Genomic DNA, 18,858 nt, shown 5'->3' with positions numbered 1-18,858 from the left:
AGAATACAATTCTAAAATATTTCTTTTTTTTTTTTTTTTAAGTATTACTGAAGGCATAATTTTAAGTAAAAAATAAAAGAAAATGTCACAAAAATGTATGTATGATAAAATGCTTGTATTTCTTTTAATAAACAAAAAAAAATAATGTGGCTGCCGCCACTTTCATGTTCAATTTATTATCTACAAATTATTTCAACAAATTTTAGTTCAATACTTAGTCTTTATTGAGATCCCAGATACCTACGTTTAGTCTAAATTTGAAATGGCGTAATCTGCCGGTCTAAAAGAAATTATATTTTAGTTTCATAAAACTTTTAATTATATTTTTTAATAAAAATACCATTAAAATTATTGTTTTTATCTAATTTATTTGTTTTTATTATTGCGCGATTGAAAAAACACATTCGTTTTTAAATGGCAAAATCGTATGATTTCCTAATTTTGCGTTCGTTTTACCAGACTACAGCCTTAATACCTAATATTTTAAGGTAACGCACAGCCCTGGCAGTCTTATACCCGTATGCAGAGACAAACCTTAAGGTGAGGAGAGTACATTCTATTGTCTTCACTTTCGGGTTATTCTCTGCATTTGAAATTAGAATGTACTTTCCTCACCTTAAGTTTTGTCTCTGCATACGGGTATTAGTTATAAAAGCTGCCTCAACACGTGGTCATAATAATACCATTTAAAAATAGCGCAGATGTATTGTCATCTCTTTTAGTTACATTCAATTAACGACAATTTCATATTCTTTCAGGGAGATAAAAAAAAATAGAATTATATCCAGATGTCAGTTGACTCGGTAAAAGGTCTTCGAGTTTGCATTTCTTGAACATTAAAATAAATATTTTGATTTAAACGATTGAAAAAAATGATTTAAATTACATAAATCTAATGTATAAGGTATTTGAGTTACACAGAAACAAATGCTATAATAATTGCTCAAATGATCGTAAATGTTTGTTGTACATTTATGTTGAAAACTACCAAAAAAATGTATTAAAGTGAAAATTTATAATATTTGATAAATACCTGTGATAACTGAAGCGTTTACTCCCTTTTCCAGTTCTATTTGAACATCCTTTCATGGCACAAGTCGACATAATAATTTGGATGTAATTAGCACTAAATACGTAAAACAATTATCAAAATAACGACAGAGCGTTTGACAGTTCGAAGCAATTCTGCCCGCTTACGTAAAAAATGAGCATCGTACAAATTCTGAAATTTACTACAAAACAAAAAATGAGGACCGTACCCACAGATTTTTTTTGTCTCCCTTTCTCTCATTTAGAACATATTGTAAAAAATGAGTCAGCTATAAAAGGCAACATGCATTGGATTGGTAAAATGTGTTGTTATCCCTCTACAGATGTATATACTCTAAGGTTACAACCCTCACAAGTTACAGGTATTTGTATAGGAAAAGTTAACTTACTTTGGTAGATGAAGTTATTAATCCTCGGCTCCCATCATTTGAATCTACAGCCTATTGTAATGGTGATGGTGCACACTAATATAGTACTCAAAAATAAACGACTGTCTTTATTAACTTCACATATAAATAAAAAATTATTAATTATATAAAATTTGCAACATGTTCATTATTTATTACCTCTTTAAATGAATACATTCAAACAAAAACACCTCCATAGCTCCAAAAATGTATTGCATAATCTTTCTTTACTAAAAAAATATTTTCATCTTCACAGGTCACAACTGCTTTATTAAATTTGTTATACAGTTTACATCCTTTTGTTTTTTCCGGATAAGTATTGACCTTAAATTAATGTTTCTATTTTATCAAAAATTTTAATTCGCAATTAAAGTAGGTGTGTATATTATCATTTCGACAGATTTCTGCTCAATATTCTGGAATGTTTCTCTTTACCGGGGCAGCTAGAATGATGCGACCTGTAGTAAACTTAGCCCTGGATAAAATTGAGTTAATTGGAACCTTTGAGCAAGTCTATATGGATATTGCAATCACTCCCAAAGAAATTTATAAAGGTATTGATTTTTAATAGCATAAATATAGGTACATAATCGGTAGATACAACTTAGTTGTGTGACTAATATACCAATACATATTTATGGAAATGTGCGAAGAAATTATGATGCTGAGATAATTTTTTATTAATCTTTTTTCTTAAGTTTGAAATTTTTATGAACATTATCAATTCATATTGTGGTTTGCATAATATTATGTAGTTTGGTATTTTTGTTTGATTATGCCATTTTTATATTTGCAGGAATCACTTCCCATATGGAGCTATCTGAAACTTCTTTCCTTAGTAATCTTGCGCAGTTGATTCCTATGCCGGATTGTAACCAGTCTCCGAGGTAAGAAAACTTCCATCCAAAACTCCGGACAACTTTGTATATAAAAACTATTTCAGGAAAATTGTAGATGGTAAATCAACGAAAGTAAACTACAGTGTACATATTCTATTCTTGCGAAATGGAAAAAATTCCTCGCTTTTTGCTAACTGTTAGATATTTTATTTCATTTTAATCTGGCGTACTTAAAATTTTCCAAAAAGAGTAAAGAAATTCAGAAATACTTATGCAGTTTTTAGTATTTCTTAATTCATCGGACCGTTTATTTCACTGGTCAGGAACATATTAACCTAATGGTTATTAATATACAGTTATATAAATATTATGTTGACGTCACTTAATAATTAATTCATATTCCCTTTAACCTATTTGCAAGATTACTGCAGGTTATAGGTTAATGATAGAAGAAAACTAAATGATTTGTTATTTTTTTTTTTAATATTAAATTCAATATTTAACTGTTACCAACTGTTACAACTAATTAACTTGCAAGTGCCTGCAAGGGCCGGGTTACCGGAATTAATACACTCTACAACAAACTACAGTGCACATTCACCAATAAGGAGAATGCATGCATTTGCAAACGGTATAGATATATTTAATATCACTCTTTTGAATTTTAAAAGGCAGTTTATCAATTTATTATCTTGATTTTAATTGTGTACCTTTTATTAACTTATATCTGTAGTCTTAATTATTATTTTTCTGTCTTCTTATAATTTGAAATTATTTTAATATAACTTATGGGAAAAAATGCACTTCTGTTCTCACCACTGCAATATATGTGTGTACTATATGTATACCCATATATTTTTTTATTAATATGTTAAGATGGTTTTTTATATTTTTTCTTTTTCTTAATTCATTTTATTTTTTGCTACTTTTGTGTAAAATACATGTCTGTCTTTATATTTATATATGTGAAACATGTGAAAGCCTACAAGGCGTTTAAATAAATAAATAAACACGACTTTTTTTATTGAAATAAAAAAATATGTATTTATTTTTCCACAGAAACATGTACCAATGTCAGATGGGAAAGCAGACTATGGGAACACCGACCCATGTGTGGAACCTCCAAGCAGAAACCAAACTCTACAGGCTACAGACTCCTGCAACTCCATTGTTTAGACCAGTTCACTATGATAATATTGGACTAGATGACTTTCCTATGGGAACTAATGCTATTGTGGCCGTCATTTCATACACGGTAAAACAAACATACATCTTAAATATGTTGTATTAATCATAAACTTCTGTTATTTATTTCCGCATTAAATTTTAAAAACCATAATGATTTAATCTGGCTAACAACAAAGAAGAACTGCAATTCTTGGTAACAAATGTCTACGATGTATGCAAGGGAAGCGATTTGCTGATGAATGTCCATAAATCGAATGTGAAGGTTTTTGAAAGAAATAAAAGTATGACTAAATGTGAAATCACTGTGAATGGAGTTATACTAAAACAAGTAGAGGAATTTGTGTATCTGGGAAGTATGTTTACTAGGGATAGAATGACTGAGAAAGATATTGAAAGGAAGGTGAGTGCCGTTAACAGAGTGAACGGTGCACTTAAATCAACCTTGGCAAATAAATGTTTGTCACAAGAGACAAAATTAGCAGTTCACAACGGAGTCCTGGTCCTGACCCTGATGTATGGAAGCGAAATATGGACTTGGAAAAATAGGGATGAAGTAGGCTAAATGCGATCTCTCAGGCGAATGTGTGGTAAAACTATGTACGATAGGTGCACAAATGTTGAGATCCGTACGTTATGTAAGGCTGAGACAAACATTATCGATAAAATCAAGAAAGGAGCTCTGCACTGGTTTGGACATGTAGAACGAATGGACAGCGAAAGAACGGTTAAGAATATTGATGGATTGGCAAATGTTGATGGATGCAGAAATAGAGGAAGACCGAGAAAGACATGGCATGACCACATCCAACAAATACTTGAAGATGGACATGTCAAAAGTCGGAATAATTGGCGCGCGTGCATGAGAAGATGTATGAATGTAGAGGAAGCGAGATCTGTATGCAAAGATAGTGTTGTGGCGTTCTATCCTCTCTGCCTACTCTTACGGGGAAACGGTGTGATGGTTTGTTGTTTTTGGTGATATAATTTATATTTTTACTTTCCTCTGTCGACGTGAACAACAATTTACTTTGCCATAAAAATGTTTTTCCACATATTTAATATCAGTATACCAGTGTAAATGTACACTAAATATATGAAGTTATGTATAAACATAATATATGCTCGTAATTTTTTTTATTTGACGGACTTATGCAGTCCATTCTGGTAAATGATGGTAAATACAATTTCTTATAATAAATACAGGCACTAATAAATAAAATACAACTAAATAAAATTAAAGCCAAGACAAAAAAAATAAAAATTACTACCTCAAGACAAAATCCGGTCTATCTTAGTGATTTTTTAAATCTATGAAGACTTACACCAAAAAAGTCTAGATCTTGTCTCGAGTTTATAATACGACACAATCGGGATATTGGTGCAATTAAACCACCTATTTTATATGACTAATTAATAATGCAAAAAATCATAAAAATCAATGTGGTTAAAGTACACATAACACATATGTGTGTGTACAAACAATTACGTATTTTAAACATCAACACTGCGATTCTGAATGCTCTCACGGGGAAGAGAAAGCGTTGCTAGCACATAGTACGTAAGTTACAAGTTTGCAACACATTCTCTACCTCCGCGAGAGCGTTCAGAATACCGGCCCTGGCACAAACTCCTCGGCTTTAAATTACAAATTACATGCCATGTTTTTTCACATTTTGAACTTAAACTGGTGTTTTCATTTTAGGGGTACGATATGGAGGATGCAATGATTATAAACAAATCCGCATATGAAAGAGGTTTTGCTCATGGTTCAATATACAAGTCAGAATTTATCGAATTAAAAAATGTAGGGTCTTATTTCAGCAGAGATCCCACTGCAGAAAAGTTAGTAGATAAATTAGATCATGATGGATTACCTCATGTCGGTGCACGTCTTAACTACGATGATCCATTCTATTGGTAAGTTATGCAGTAAAAAAAAAAAATATTTTGTATTTTAATAATTTTTCAAATATGTTTTGATCCATTTGTTTTGTTCCAGTTATTATGATGTACAAGAAGGAAAATACAGAACTGCAAAATATCACAATAAGGAAGAATCATATGTTGATAATGTTAGAATTTGTGGCAACTTTACTCCTAATGTTTCCAAAAAAATCTGCATTACAGTTAGAATACCGGTACGTCGGTTTAAAATCAATCATAATTACATCTAGCGTGTAACTTTTTGCTTGTTTCACTTGGGAGTGACTGGTTTCTAACATATCGACGGTCCCTATGTATCTATGTATACTATCGAGACTGCATTTTGCGAGGTTTACAGGAGAGCAAAAACAAAGATGCTATCAGATACCGTAGAATCGCCAAACATCGAAACCTTGAAATACAATACGATAGCTTCTTAAAAAATTATCTAGCTTTGTTTTCGCCCTCCTGTAAACCTCGCAAAATGCAGTTTCGATAGTACGCATAGGAACCGTTGATATGTGTATCAAATATTGTGAAAGGATTACTTTACATACAATAGAAGGGCATGGCCCATTAAAGCATTGCATTGGATTCGAAAAAGGCTCGTAAACCTATAGGACAGATCCTGGAGAGTGGTGGAACTTTCAGTTTGATTAATGCATATTTTTTAATGTAACATGTCGGCACATCCTACGTACAACTGTGTAACTGCCTCATCCACGGTTATATGACGTTTGCATTTTTGAAATCTACACCTTTGAAACTTTAATATCAAATATTAAAAAAATATAAAAAATCGTTGGAACATGTTTTTTTTAAACGTATAAATGTTTAACTGCTTATATCTAAAACAAAATCCGATGAATAACTAAGTGCCAGATATAGACTGTTACGCGGGGGTAATGCGGCGCGGGCGACGGAGATCTGCCCGTCGCTCAGTTCTACCTCGGACAGCTAGAAAATGCGAATAGGCTCCGTCAAAAATTTTAAAAACACCGATATACTTATCGAAATAATGAAAATGATCTAATATGAATGTTGTGACAGCGATACATAAACAAATATAAGACCATATTTAATTACGAGTTTTTGGTAAAAGATGTGTAAGTGAACATTTTAGGGGAATATATCAAATGAAGTACAGAGTAAAACTATGTAACTAGGCAGATACTCGTGAAACATTTCAATGAATCCCATTGAATAAACCTGTATCAGCAACTTACAGTATTGATGATAGGTTACGTAGCAAAGTATAAGTGTGTACGTGTGATAAAACAAAAACTAGTGATCTCGGAAAGAACATTTATTTTTTATCTTATTAAATAACTTAATTAAGAGCGTTAAGCCAAATTTCACAGCTTTACTACGTAAGAACAGCGAAATATCACGAGTTGATTTTTTAAAAATCTTTAAAACGCTCTCGTGTAAAATTTACATTTTTCAGTTACACAGTTGTACGTAGGTTGTTTCGATATTATCATGATCGTGAAACAACGACGCATGTGATTTTCTTCAACTTGACATGAAAGCGGTTAGTTTTTATTTTTTTTGTACTTTGTCAAAATTCAATATGTACAAAAGTAGTATATTCTTTGATAAAACCTTTTCATGATTAAATGTAAAAAAGCCAATGTCGCATTTTTCGCACATCCATATTTTTTTTACGATCACGACAATATTAGTATTTGATACTTGTAAAAATATGTGTCATCTTATTTCAAATAGAATTTACAATGTCATGTCACGTTTTTTAATCCCTTTTTTTTTTTCAAAACAGACAATATTCCGGTAAAAACTTGGTGGTGAAAAGACCCAAGTGAAAAATACCTATTATCTCTTTTGTAACAAACTTTTAAACCTTTCCTTTTATATTTGTAGTACGACTGGTGATAAATCTTTTTTCCTAAAGGATTCATTTACCTAACTGAACATATGTCGGTACTACAGAAAGATGTATTTTTTCTTATCTAGTCAGCTTTAAAGTCATTTTTCTCGATGTGGCTCATTTCTTTTCACTACCTCTCGGTAAAAACTATATATGAATGTGCATTGTGAAAATGTGATTGACAACACTTAGCATATTATCTAATTTACAGAGAAATCCCTCAGTCGGTGACAAGTTTGCATCTCGAGCAGGCCAGAAAGGAATCTGCTCCCAGAAATGGCCCGCAGAAGACTTACCATTCACGGAGTCTGGTCTAATCCCGGATATTGTGTTCAACCCTCACGGTTTTCCCTCTCGAATGACGATAGCTATGATGATCGAAACAATGGCTGGAAAATCTGCAACAGTGCATGGCTTGGTAAAATTTTATTTATTCGTTAATTAATTTATTGTAGCAATTAGTCTTAATGAACGGAAACAAACATAAAAATATATTTGGTTAGTTTAATTCATACTTTCTTCTTGATTGCAAGTGTCTCGTATTATTGAATAAGATTTTTTATTTCAGGTCCATGATGCAACACCCTTTAGATTTAATGAGGAGGATACCGCTATAGATTACTTTGGCCGGTTATTAGAAGATGGCGGATATAATTACTATGGCACAGAACGTATGTACAGTGGAGTAGACGGAAGGGAAATGAATGCTGATATATTCTTTGGAGTTGTTCACTATCAGAGGCTTAGGCACATGGTTTCAGATAAGTGGCAGGTAAGCATGTATATTATGTATTTTTTTATTTCGGCCTTTTTTATTTTTACGGCGGCCTCCGTGGTGTAGTGGTCAAGACGCTTGACTCACGCACGGAAGGTTCCGGGTTCGATTCCCGGTGAGAAAACAAAAAATTAAAATGTGATTTTTCTCAAGCCTGGGTGCTCTGTGATGTAATTCACCACTGTAATTAGGCCTCCTGGCCTGTTGTGGTGTAAAAAAAATAATGTAATGTAATTTTAAGAAATATTTACATTCTAATGAAATACTCAAATATTTCGTTAGAGACTTATTTTATTTGTTTTTTGGGTTCAGCAAAACATAATGCGTTCTTCAATTTATTTCATTTTAAAGCCAATAAATAATTGTATTCTAATGTTTCTTTGAACTTAGTAAAATAATTTTAAGGAATAATAATTTCACAGTTATTTATTATGCATATCGGCATGTGCCCCATCATTGACATATAATTTATAGCACAGGAGTTTCGTACTTACTTTACTTGATTTTCGAATGTAATGACGACGTTAGTTGTGATCTCGTGGTAGTGTCGCAAACTCTGGATCAGGAGGTCAAAGGTTCAAACTCCACTCTACCACTGGTTTCCTGTTTTCTAACACAATAATTTATGACTAATCAACAAGTTGTGAAACATTCTAGGTACGTTCAACAGGACCTATAGATGCCCTAACTCGCCAACCCCTTAAAGGAAGAAGGAGAGGTGGTGGCGTAAGATTTGGTGAGATGGAGAGAGACAGTCTTATTTCTCACGGAGCCTCCTTCATGCTGCAAGATCGTCTTTTCCACTGTTCCGATAAAACTAGAGTATGTTATCAAAATAATTATGTTTATCAGGCAACAGTCTGCTATCGCCGACTGTTGCATGCTAGGAAATTCGGCATTTTGGGACTCATTAATCAGCCTTGCGGGCCTTAGTGAATCTGTCCTCAGTTGATCAGTTAATTAGGATCTCGGATGGTCTATATTAGTTTTCTATAATATAAATTAAAATCAATATTCATAAATCTTAGCACCTGACAAGTTATCTCTAATAATAAAAGACATATTGCACCTTTAAAATAATAGTCACACTATACAAAATTGGTTGATTTTGAGTAGTGTCATTTGTATTATTTTTTAGGTATATTTTACAAAACTCTTATTGACAGTCTAAGCCAAGGATACTTAAAAACGAATATACTATTTTAGATAAGCAATTGATTTATCATACTTCGTATTGGTTTTGATAAATTATCATTTTATTTGGTCTATCCGAAACTAATCTGATTTTGTTAACGGCGATATTATGTTATTTAGGATACAACTGAATTATTTTAGCAATGCAAAAATGTTTGTCCGCCTCGTAGTGTAATGGTCAGCTTGTTTGCCTGCCATGCAAGAGATCTCGGGTTTGATTCCCGACATGGTTAATGTGAAATATTTATTTAAAACGGTGTTTTTACTCTGGAATATTTCATAGTCCCTAGACTGGCACTTGAAGAGTAAGACTGATCGTCTAGTCCATGTAACAAAAAATGATCAAGATACGCTGTGATTGGTACACCAATGCAGTACCCTATGCACCATTGGGTGTGGAATGGGAATGATGATGGTGAAAAAATAATTTAATTTAATGTAATCTATAAATGTCTCCATGTCAGTTAAATTTTGTGAGCAAATAATAAATACCTTATTTTACAAATTATATTAAAAAATGAAACATTTAAAGAAATTTAAAAATATTATGTATCTTAAAAATGAATTTTGAGGTAACATATAAAGGAAATTTTAAAAAATAATTAAGAGGTAAATTTAGTACAGTAATAAATACATAATCTCAAAAATCTTTTGTCCAAAAAATTAAAATAAAAGATAAACATGATACATTATTATTTTTACAATGTATGCAGCATCAGTGCAAGTTAGGGTAAAATTACTTTAAAAAGGTCACAACACATTTCAAATATTGAAGTCAACACCTTTCGATTTAAAGGTTTATTTGACTAACTGTTCTTACAGTTTAGTCTAACAATTCGCCCTTTATATGCAGATAAAGTTTGTACTGGAAGAAATCATACAAAAACTAGGCCTTTTGTATTATTGGACATTTCACCGTCCCATTTTCCACACCTCAAAACTGAACCGATTTTGTTACCGTACATTCAGCAGACAGCGGTTTTCAGGTGGATCTAGTTCCCATTATAAATAATGGTAAATGTCTATGGTGTGTAAAAAAAACTGCTCTAGTGCTATGGCATTATGGATTATGATCCAGGGAGAAAATAGGGGAATACATTTGTGTGAAGAAAGGCAATACCGCATTTCCTCTTAATATGCTTGTTCATACATGCAACTATGAATTGCATGCACAAAATTAAAGCATAAACCTTTTGTAAAATGGAAATTTCAGTTACTTATATATTTGGAATGAAAGGAAAAATTCACTTATCTTTAACCCCAAATATATCACAAATTTTTTTTTAGAAAAATATTTGGAGTAAAAAGTATCACATTATGTTTAGGCTATGGTATTTTATATTTTTTTAATTTTGAATTTTAAACTGATATTTTTTTAATAGGGAGCGGCCGCTTTATTTATCATCATTCTCTTTCTGCACCTAATGGTGCACGGGGCACTGCCAACGCAGTACACCAATTACAGCGTATCTCGATCATTTTTGTTACTTGAAGGTAAGATGATCAGTCTTACGTCCAGGGACTTTGAAATATCATGGTGTGAAAACACCTTTTTAAATAAATATTTCATATCAACCATGTGAGGCAGACATTTATAATATTGTGTATATGTTGTGTATTTATTATACTATTGTCTTATTTTTATCCACGCTAGCTTCAGTTTGTGAACCAATAAATCATGTGTTTCTGTAGATATATATTTTATTTACTTTTTCACGAATGCGTGTCAAAATAATAATTTAGCAAGCCGCTCATCACCTAATTAATATGTTTTACAATGAAAGTGTCAATATGTTCACAAAGCAGCTTAAGGTTAATTCAATGACTGAAGTGATACCATTCCTCAAACTTATGTAACCAAATTATCGGTATGTAGGCCAGAACGCTAACCCCATTCCCTGCTGTTGCAATAATTACATAAATTATTTTTTCAGTGTCTGGTTTGCATGGAATGTGGGACTCTTCTCGGTCCCATGACTATTATCTACAAGCAGGGAACGCAAACTGAAATGAGAGACACGTGCAGATTGTGTATGAAGAAGAGCAAGATTGCCGAAATGGAAATTCCGTATATCTTCAAGTTTTTCGTGACGCAACTTTCTTCTGTTAATATAAATGTTGGAATTAATTTTAATAAACTTACCATATAAGTTGTATTTATTTATTATTTCATTAATACAAAACATTTTTAAAACTGTTGTTGAATGATTTAATATGAAATATTTCTCTTCCCTTAATTAATCTCACCTTTTTTCCATCGAAGACTAGTATCAATATTCATTTATTTATAAACACATATTGCTAATTCTATTTTAGTATCAATTTTGTTGTTTTCGTACAAGTAATGAAACTAAAACACATTTTTTTATTGGTTGGTTGGAAGAAATTGCTATTAGGCCCTAAACCTGTCAATGTACAAACATGAATGTTCAAAAATAAATAAATAAACCTACAGGTATTCAATGAATAATGCAATTTTTGAAAGCATTGGTTATACCAAACTGGCTAAAATAATCAGATAACAGTATTGATAAATTATTATCTTTGGAAGCTTAACTGTTTTACCTCAATATTTGATAACATGTATTGCTAAAGTGATGTGCATATCACACAAATGGTTCTACCCTTGGAAAAAGGCAATCTTTTTTTTTATTTATTGCCTTCAAGGTCACTATTATTAAGGTTACTATTATTTAAGATGTAAAATTACAAAATTAGCACTTCAAACATTAATTTGATAGTCAGGTTTGTGCGAATCAAAGATCTACTCTTATTTCTCTGATGAAGATAGGTAATATTTTAATAACCATTAAAATGATTTATATTATAATGTGAATTTGTAATGTCTTGTGTTAAAGAGTTAATGTTTTTTGTAAGAAAATAAAACATCAATTTGCATATCCACTATTTATTTATATTTGTAATCAATTACATATTTTTACTTGATAACCGATGAAACCTGTCACACTTTATTTGAGCTTTTTAGCGCATTCACAAACCGTATTAATAGTAATAATCGCTCTAGGCATCTTGTGACGTTTTTTTTATTTATTTATTATCATTAACATGGCATTTACGTAGGTATTTCAAATTAATCATTCTGTCAGTCTAAATAACATAAACACTTAGACGACGTATTATATTAATAACTTAAATATTCCTACAGATATAAATAAATATTAAACATACTATACAATATTAATTAAAATACTATTACGGATTTTTGGGTCAATTAGAAATAATACAATAATTTATTGGAAACTGTCTTGATAAATAAATCTAAAAAATAAACATTTGTGGGGATGGTGGATTTACATAAATATACGTAAAATTTAAATAAATTGAGTGTCTAGACTGTCCATGTTCACTTGGTGGCGCTCTTGAGGTATGCGATAAGGTCGGCACGCTCCTGGGGTTTCTTCAGACCAGCAAACACCATCTTGGTTCCGGGAATGTACTTCTTAGGGTTCTCCAAGTATTCAAAAAGTGTATCGTCATTCCAGGTGATTCCTGCACAATTACAAATTGAAATAATGTTTGCAGGCATTTCAAATGAACCAACCCGAAGAAACATGTAGTGACATGTTACATGACAGTGGTAAATAAAAAATAATGTAAAAAAAATACATGATAGCTATTTGAATTTCAGAAAAACTCATAGACGGCAGTAAAGTTAAAAGATGTTATTTGAAGTCAGTTTCACTTTATTTTGAAATAATACTACTATGTACTTTTAATAATAATACTACTTTTAAATAGATCAAGGTTAAAATAACATCAATTTGACATTGATTTATTATGTATTACTATAGTAGGTACGCCATGTTTTTCAGTATGTGTGAAAATATTTTTGAGAGAAGGCATGTCTTGAATTTAAATCAATATATGTAATTCATTACATAACACTTAATTTACAGAATTAAGAAAACAACATTTGGATTTAATTCATAAGTATTAAAAAAAAACCTCAGTAATTAATAAAATGCAATGTATTGTTTTAAACCATCGCCCATAGAATAGGGTAAAATATTTTTTTTAAAAGTAGTGACACAAAAACATACTCATAGTTATAGAGTTTGTTTATTTATACCATATAAATTATCCAAACATTATTATGGTTGCATTCGAAGAGAATGCATGTCGAAGAGAATGAAAGTACAAAAACTGAGAGGATATCTATTTTCGGTAATTAAAAAGTTTGTATTTCAATGTTTCTAAACAACTTTAGTTTTTTAATGGATCCCAATCACATTCTTTCCATAATTTCCTTTTAATTTTTACACATTTATTTATTTTTACTGGATGTTGGGAATGCTAAAATAATATCAATTCACTTTTATTATATTTTTAAAACCATATTCCTACCAGTGCATCCCTGTTAGAAAGAAGAGCTTCGGTTTTGTGCCGCTAGGCGTAGTTTTAAAAGAAATAATACTTGTATTTGAATTTGTTTTTTTTTAACAAACGGTTTTTACACACTTTCACGGCACAAGCAGGCATTTAGGTATCGATTCTAAATGTCAAGCTCACGTGTCACACCCGGCTGGCGGTCTATGTGTATTAATAGATTGATGTTTAAAACCGTGTCAGAATAACTACATAAAATGGATTGCATAATATCACAATATCTATGAGTGTAAATGATAATCAAAAATATTAACTTTGATCCCTTGAGACAAGGTTCAATAAGTATGATTTAATATTGTATTCATAACATGTCCTAATAATAAGGCAGATTATAAACTTCACATATTCGAAAGATATTAAAGATAATGTGATTTTTAATGACACAGTGATGTACTGAATATTGAATATGTGTTTAATAGATATTATTTATATTTTAATGTCTTATGAGCATTTACAAAAAAAATTAATTTGGTAAATTTTAACAGTACAGAAATAATAAATGGAACGAACAAATTACAGGGAGCATTTTCTGATTATACCTTTGGCTTTGTTGGCATCAGTGTATGTGAATCCAGCGGCTTGGCCGGTTTTACGTCCAATAAGACCGTTCAAGTTAGGTCCTACTTTATGCTTGCCACCGGCTTCAACCTGGGTAATGGGTATTATTAATATTGAATTCGACATAAGCCTTCCATACATATCACCAAACCACAGTGAAAAGAACAATGAAAGTAGTGGAGTTAAATTGTATTAAAATCGTGGTTTACAAAATTGAAATGTGTAAAGAAACATAAGCGAAACTAATAGGAAGACCTTTAAAACAGTTTTTGGCATAAATTTATATTTTAATGCCCTTTTTATCTGATATAGACTAGTGTCGTTTTAATACTGTACTCTAAAATGACAAACCAGTAAGTAAATACAATCAAAATATAGAAGTACTGTGTCTAAAAAATAGTATGAAATAAGTACTAAAACAAGGGTTTATTTATCAAGCCGTTTATTCCTGGTGTCCTTGTGACACCTTGTAGTTGCTTGTGATGTCAATTCACAGGGGATAGCTATTCTGCAAGTTATACGATCTTATGGTCCTTGAAGCTCCCACAAAGTCCAATGACAAAGATGAACCAGATATTGAGAAGGTAATATAGAAATCTAGGGTTTAATTATTTTTTAAACATCCATAATGATTTACAATCTATATTCAAACATGTAATATTTTATATAAGAAACGAAAATTAAGAGTTCCTCACTCGAACCAATCGACTTATTTGTGTTTGTTAAGATATCTAAGGTATTTTGATAACAATTATTCAAGGGTGAAATCCGGAACTCGCTTAAGCCAGTGCCAGAGGACTTAAAATATTGTTCGGTTCTATGGATGACAATAAATCATTCTACGACTGGATTTTAAAGACTAAATATACATTTAGGTAAAACCCAAAAAATATTGTTTCTCGTTCATCACTCTACTTTTATTAATCAAAAATAAAAAATGATACTCACTGTGTGGCATTGAGCACACCTTTGCACGAACAGCTTCTTTCCATTCTCAACATCACCAGCCGGAATACCCATTTTGATCTATTTAGTGACACACGGGACAAGTCTGAAAAAATAACACCCGAAAACACAATTTAAACAGCATTTCAAGAATTGATTCAGCCGGGTAATTCTACAAATTCTTCCACCTTTTGAATTGCAGCCTATTTTGCATAAATTGTGCGAAAAATCCCAAGAATTGTTTTAGTAAAATAAACAGTATTGTATTTTACATTTCAGTTAATATTGAGTTTCAGTGAATTGAGGTAAGTAAGTTTAGAAAACATCATCGAACATTACTTTGAAATGCTCACTTAAAAACAAATTGAGGCATGAGTGATTTTTCGCACACACCAGTTGAGGAAGGATTAAAAGGGTTCATAAAGCAAATATTTTTGCAATCCATTATTTAAAAACGAAAAGTAGCGTAACATTAAATTTGTGCCTTAAAAATATATATATTAATTCTCTTTGAATTCTATTTGCCTTTTAATTGATGGAATAGTTCATATACCTAAAAATAAACATGTGATATAGCCAAATTGTTGCTTTCATTTCCTGAATCGATTTTATTAAATTTTGACTATTACTGATATAATTATAATAAATAAAACAGAATGGGATTTGGTGATTTTTTATGATTTTGAAATGTTTCTTATCATTTCCCTATACGCATCTAGTGGTGGTTACGATATTGAATTGGTACTTCAAATTTCAGCATTTCTGGATAATTTTTGTTTCATTAACCCTCCGATGGTCGCAATATGTCTATTAGATACACAGCATAATTTTTTCGCTGTCGTTCATTTATCCTTCACGTGACAATATTGTTCCCCTCCTAAGTTTAGGTAATGCTCTTGTTAGTCAGAAATCTGGAATCGTAGAGCGAGCGCACAACGGTCTTTTTAGTGCAAAATTTAGTGCATTTGTGTTAAATTAGTTAGGTTATGTTAGGTTTTTCATATTGTTTTAATGAAATAATGTTTTTTATGGACTGCATATTTGTATTTTCAATATATTTTTTTTTAATTATTAAAATTGAAAGATATAATATTCAAGTTTGTTGTGTGAGATACATTGCGAGTGTTTAGGTCATACTATTAGTATGGCATCATATGATATTTATTTTATAATTTTTAAATATATTTTATAGCTTACTTTTGAAAAATCATCTACCTTAATAGATTTTTAGGATAACCAACAAAAATTACAAAGTTGGACGAAAGAATGGAAGGTTTCTGCGGAAGGTGTCCATTCAGTCAGTGTACCTTCTAAACCCGATAAATATGGCATTAAAATAGTCGATGCCAAAGCCAAACTATTTTACTCTTATAATTTGAAGATCTAGCTGGGAACTAAACCAAACGGGCCTTATACTTTGAGTAATAAACTTATTAATGTAGTAAGGAGATTAGTTTCCCCGATTAAAAATACAGGGCAAAAGAGCACAGCAGAAAATTGATTTTCAGAAGTTAATCTGATGGGAAAAACTACGAAAACATAAACTTTCTTAAGACACAAAAAAATAAACCCCTAATTCCCTGTCAATTCATTTAAAGAAAGAGGCTCGCAGAGAATTCAAATTTATTCGATTACAAAAAAGAGAGTACTGCAGTGTCCTATGAACCAAAAAAAAACTTTGTTCTTATTTATGGTGTGGATTTTGATGACGCCATAGATACAGATAGTGGCGATAAATGCAAGCAAGAAATCATAACCTTTTACAAAATTACAAAATCTGGTTTGGACATAGCAGATAAAATGTGTGTGTAGCAGATAAAATGTGTGCAGCACATAATGTTTTTCGAAATAGCGAGTCAATGGTGATTTTGTTTTGGATATCAAAATATCAGCACTATAAATTCTCAAATTATTTACATCGGAAATAATAATTAAACAAAAAGATGGATACATTTATTGAGAAATCTATCGGATGAGTTAGTGCTTCATTATTTATTATGTTACATTATTTTTATTCTAACAAGAGGAATTCCAAAAGCCTTCAAATGAGATTCTTGTCTCATTGGGTATGAGGAACTTCAGCCCTACGGGAAATTGGATACAAAAAATGTTTTCTTACGTGGGGTAAAAATTAGAGCATTAAATTGTAGTGCAAAGTTTCTTGAAAATGTACAGAAAAAATAATAAAAAATATTTTGATAAAAACGCACTACTTTAAATGACGTCACTGGTTCATGTGAATCAACCTATGATCTGAGAGCTATGGAAGATTTCCGGTCTGCTTGTCGCTTCTGGACCAATGGGAAGAACTGAATGAGAATAAGCGGAAATGAACCTCTGACGTTACACGCGGAGTTATTTCAGAAATACAAAACTTTGAAAAATCGTAGCGCCGATAATACGATATATAATTTTTTTTTTTTTTAAATTTGACTTAGTTTAACAGTCTATTAAAAAATATTTTTTTTTTTAAAAACCACTGAACTTCCTCATTGCGACTATCGCAGGGTTAAATAATATAAGGTGGTCAATCTCTCGCTTTCATTTGCAGCCCAGGGATGGGATGTTTTTTCAACTGGTTCTAAGAATATATATGCACTTTAAAGGAGAAATACTTGTGTAAAATATATTCATATAGGAGTGTACTCTGAAATTGGTAAATAATTGATAGGTTTAACATATCTTAAAATTCTACCAGAACTTATTTGTAATGTTATAAATATCAATTATCAGCCCTCTTAGCCCATTAAAGTTTTCGGTAATACGTTTTTACCACTTGCAAAAAAAAAATCTAAATCATTAAATATGATGATATATGAACGCGTATTAAATAAAATCATTTCAAAGTTCCCCAAAGTCTTGCCCTATAACGAGCTATCAGTATAGATGATATCAAATTATAGGATTTAGAAGAAAAATGTGGGAAACCCGTTTACGTAGTCCTGTATTATTTTTACTAAAATACAGAAAACGGTCAAAATGAAGGCTGAAAACAGGACGGACTGTAAAATACAGAGCAGACCCTAAACATGAATGAATTGGATAAAATGTTTTTTTGAAATTATTTGTTTAAAACAGCTATCAAAACCCTAGGCACAAATCCTTTGTTTTACATACTGGTCGATTTCAGAAGATTACTAATTTAAGATTATATTAGTTTAGAAATTACATATATTTTAGACCATATTAGCAGCACGATTCTCTTATGTAAGCAAACTTACTAATGTGCCAGAAGGTGTGCGAAATGTGTTAATGGACCACGGCCAAACGTTACGTAATCTATATATTTATGAGTGAAGTAGCATATCAAAAAGTAATTCAATATAATATAACAGCGGGACAGCAACTTCTATTATGTATAAGAGTGAGACAATATCTAATTAATGAATGACAGACAAAATAGTGCGATGTGTCAAGATTGAATAGTTTTTTATTTAAGTATGTAGTAGTAACAAAAACTACGATAATGTCAGAGCTTAAATTGAAGAGTAACATAAACATTTTAGAATATACAAGAGAAAATTATGAAATATAACGTAAGTAATCTACTCACCTTCAAAGAACCTTACGAGGGCAAAAATTTACAGTGACTGACGGAAGGAAATACGTAACATCAAAATCGTACAGCAAATGCGCGCGCACGTGCGCTTTAGTTCAAATTATATTCGCTAGGGCGACTTTGGC

At 31.3% G+C, this 18,858-nt stretch overlaps 2 protein-coding genes across 2 annotated transcripts in view; one reads left to right on the top strand and one right to left on the bottom strand.

Annotated features, from left to right (window-relative positions):
- Polr1B (RNA polymerase I subunit Rpl135) overlaps window positions 1-12,162 on the top strand; it is a 24,323-nt gene extending 12,161 nt beyond the window's left edge. The window contains exons 10-18 of the mRNA XM_088238930.1: window positions 1,858-2,011; window positions 2,254-2,344; window positions 3,356-3,551; window positions 5,187-5,401; window positions 5,484-5,622; window positions 7,507-7,713; window positions 7,864-8,067; window positions 8,728-8,892; window positions 11,199-12,162. Of these exons, the coding sequence (XP_088095056.1) occupies window positions 1,858-2,011; window positions 2,254-2,344; window positions 3,356-3,551; window positions 5,187-5,401; window positions 5,484-5,622; window positions 7,507-7,713; window positions 7,864-8,067; window positions 8,728-8,892; window positions 11,199-11,414 (1,587 nt within the window). The 3' untranslated portion in view covers window positions 11,415-12,162. The remainder of the gene's footprint in view (window positions 1-1,857; window positions 2,012-2,253; window positions 2,345-3,355; window positions 3,552-5,186; window positions 5,402-5,483; window positions 5,623-7,506; window positions 7,714-7,863; window positions 8,068-8,727; window positions 8,893-11,198) is intronic.
- On the bottom strand, window positions 12,157-18,858 carry LOC148273271 (cytochrome c-2). Its single transcript, XM_088238931.1, has 4 exons — window positions 18,728-18,858; window positions 15,178-15,280; window positions 14,211-14,319; window positions 12,157-12,774 (listed from the first exon to the last, which is right to left on the bottom strand). Exons 2-4 carry the CDS (start codon window positions 15,247-15,249, stop codon window positions 12,629-12,631), a joined length of 327 nt encoding a protein of 108 aa, XP_088095057.1. The 5' UTR covers window positions 15,250-15,280; window positions 18,728-18,858; the 3' UTR covers window positions 12,157-12,628.

This window comes from Micrasema longulum, unplaced genomic scaffold (assembly GCF_059751315.1).
Source record: "Micrasema longulum isolate JH-2025_06_02 unplaced genomic scaffold, ASM5975131v1 h1tg002011l, whole genome shotgun sequence".
NCBI lineage: Eukaryota > Metazoa > Arthropoda > Insecta > Trichoptera > Brachycentridae > Micrasema > Micrasema longulum.
Note: the sequence above shows the minus strand (reverse complement) of the source record. Positions and strands in the feature narration are given on the sequence as shown.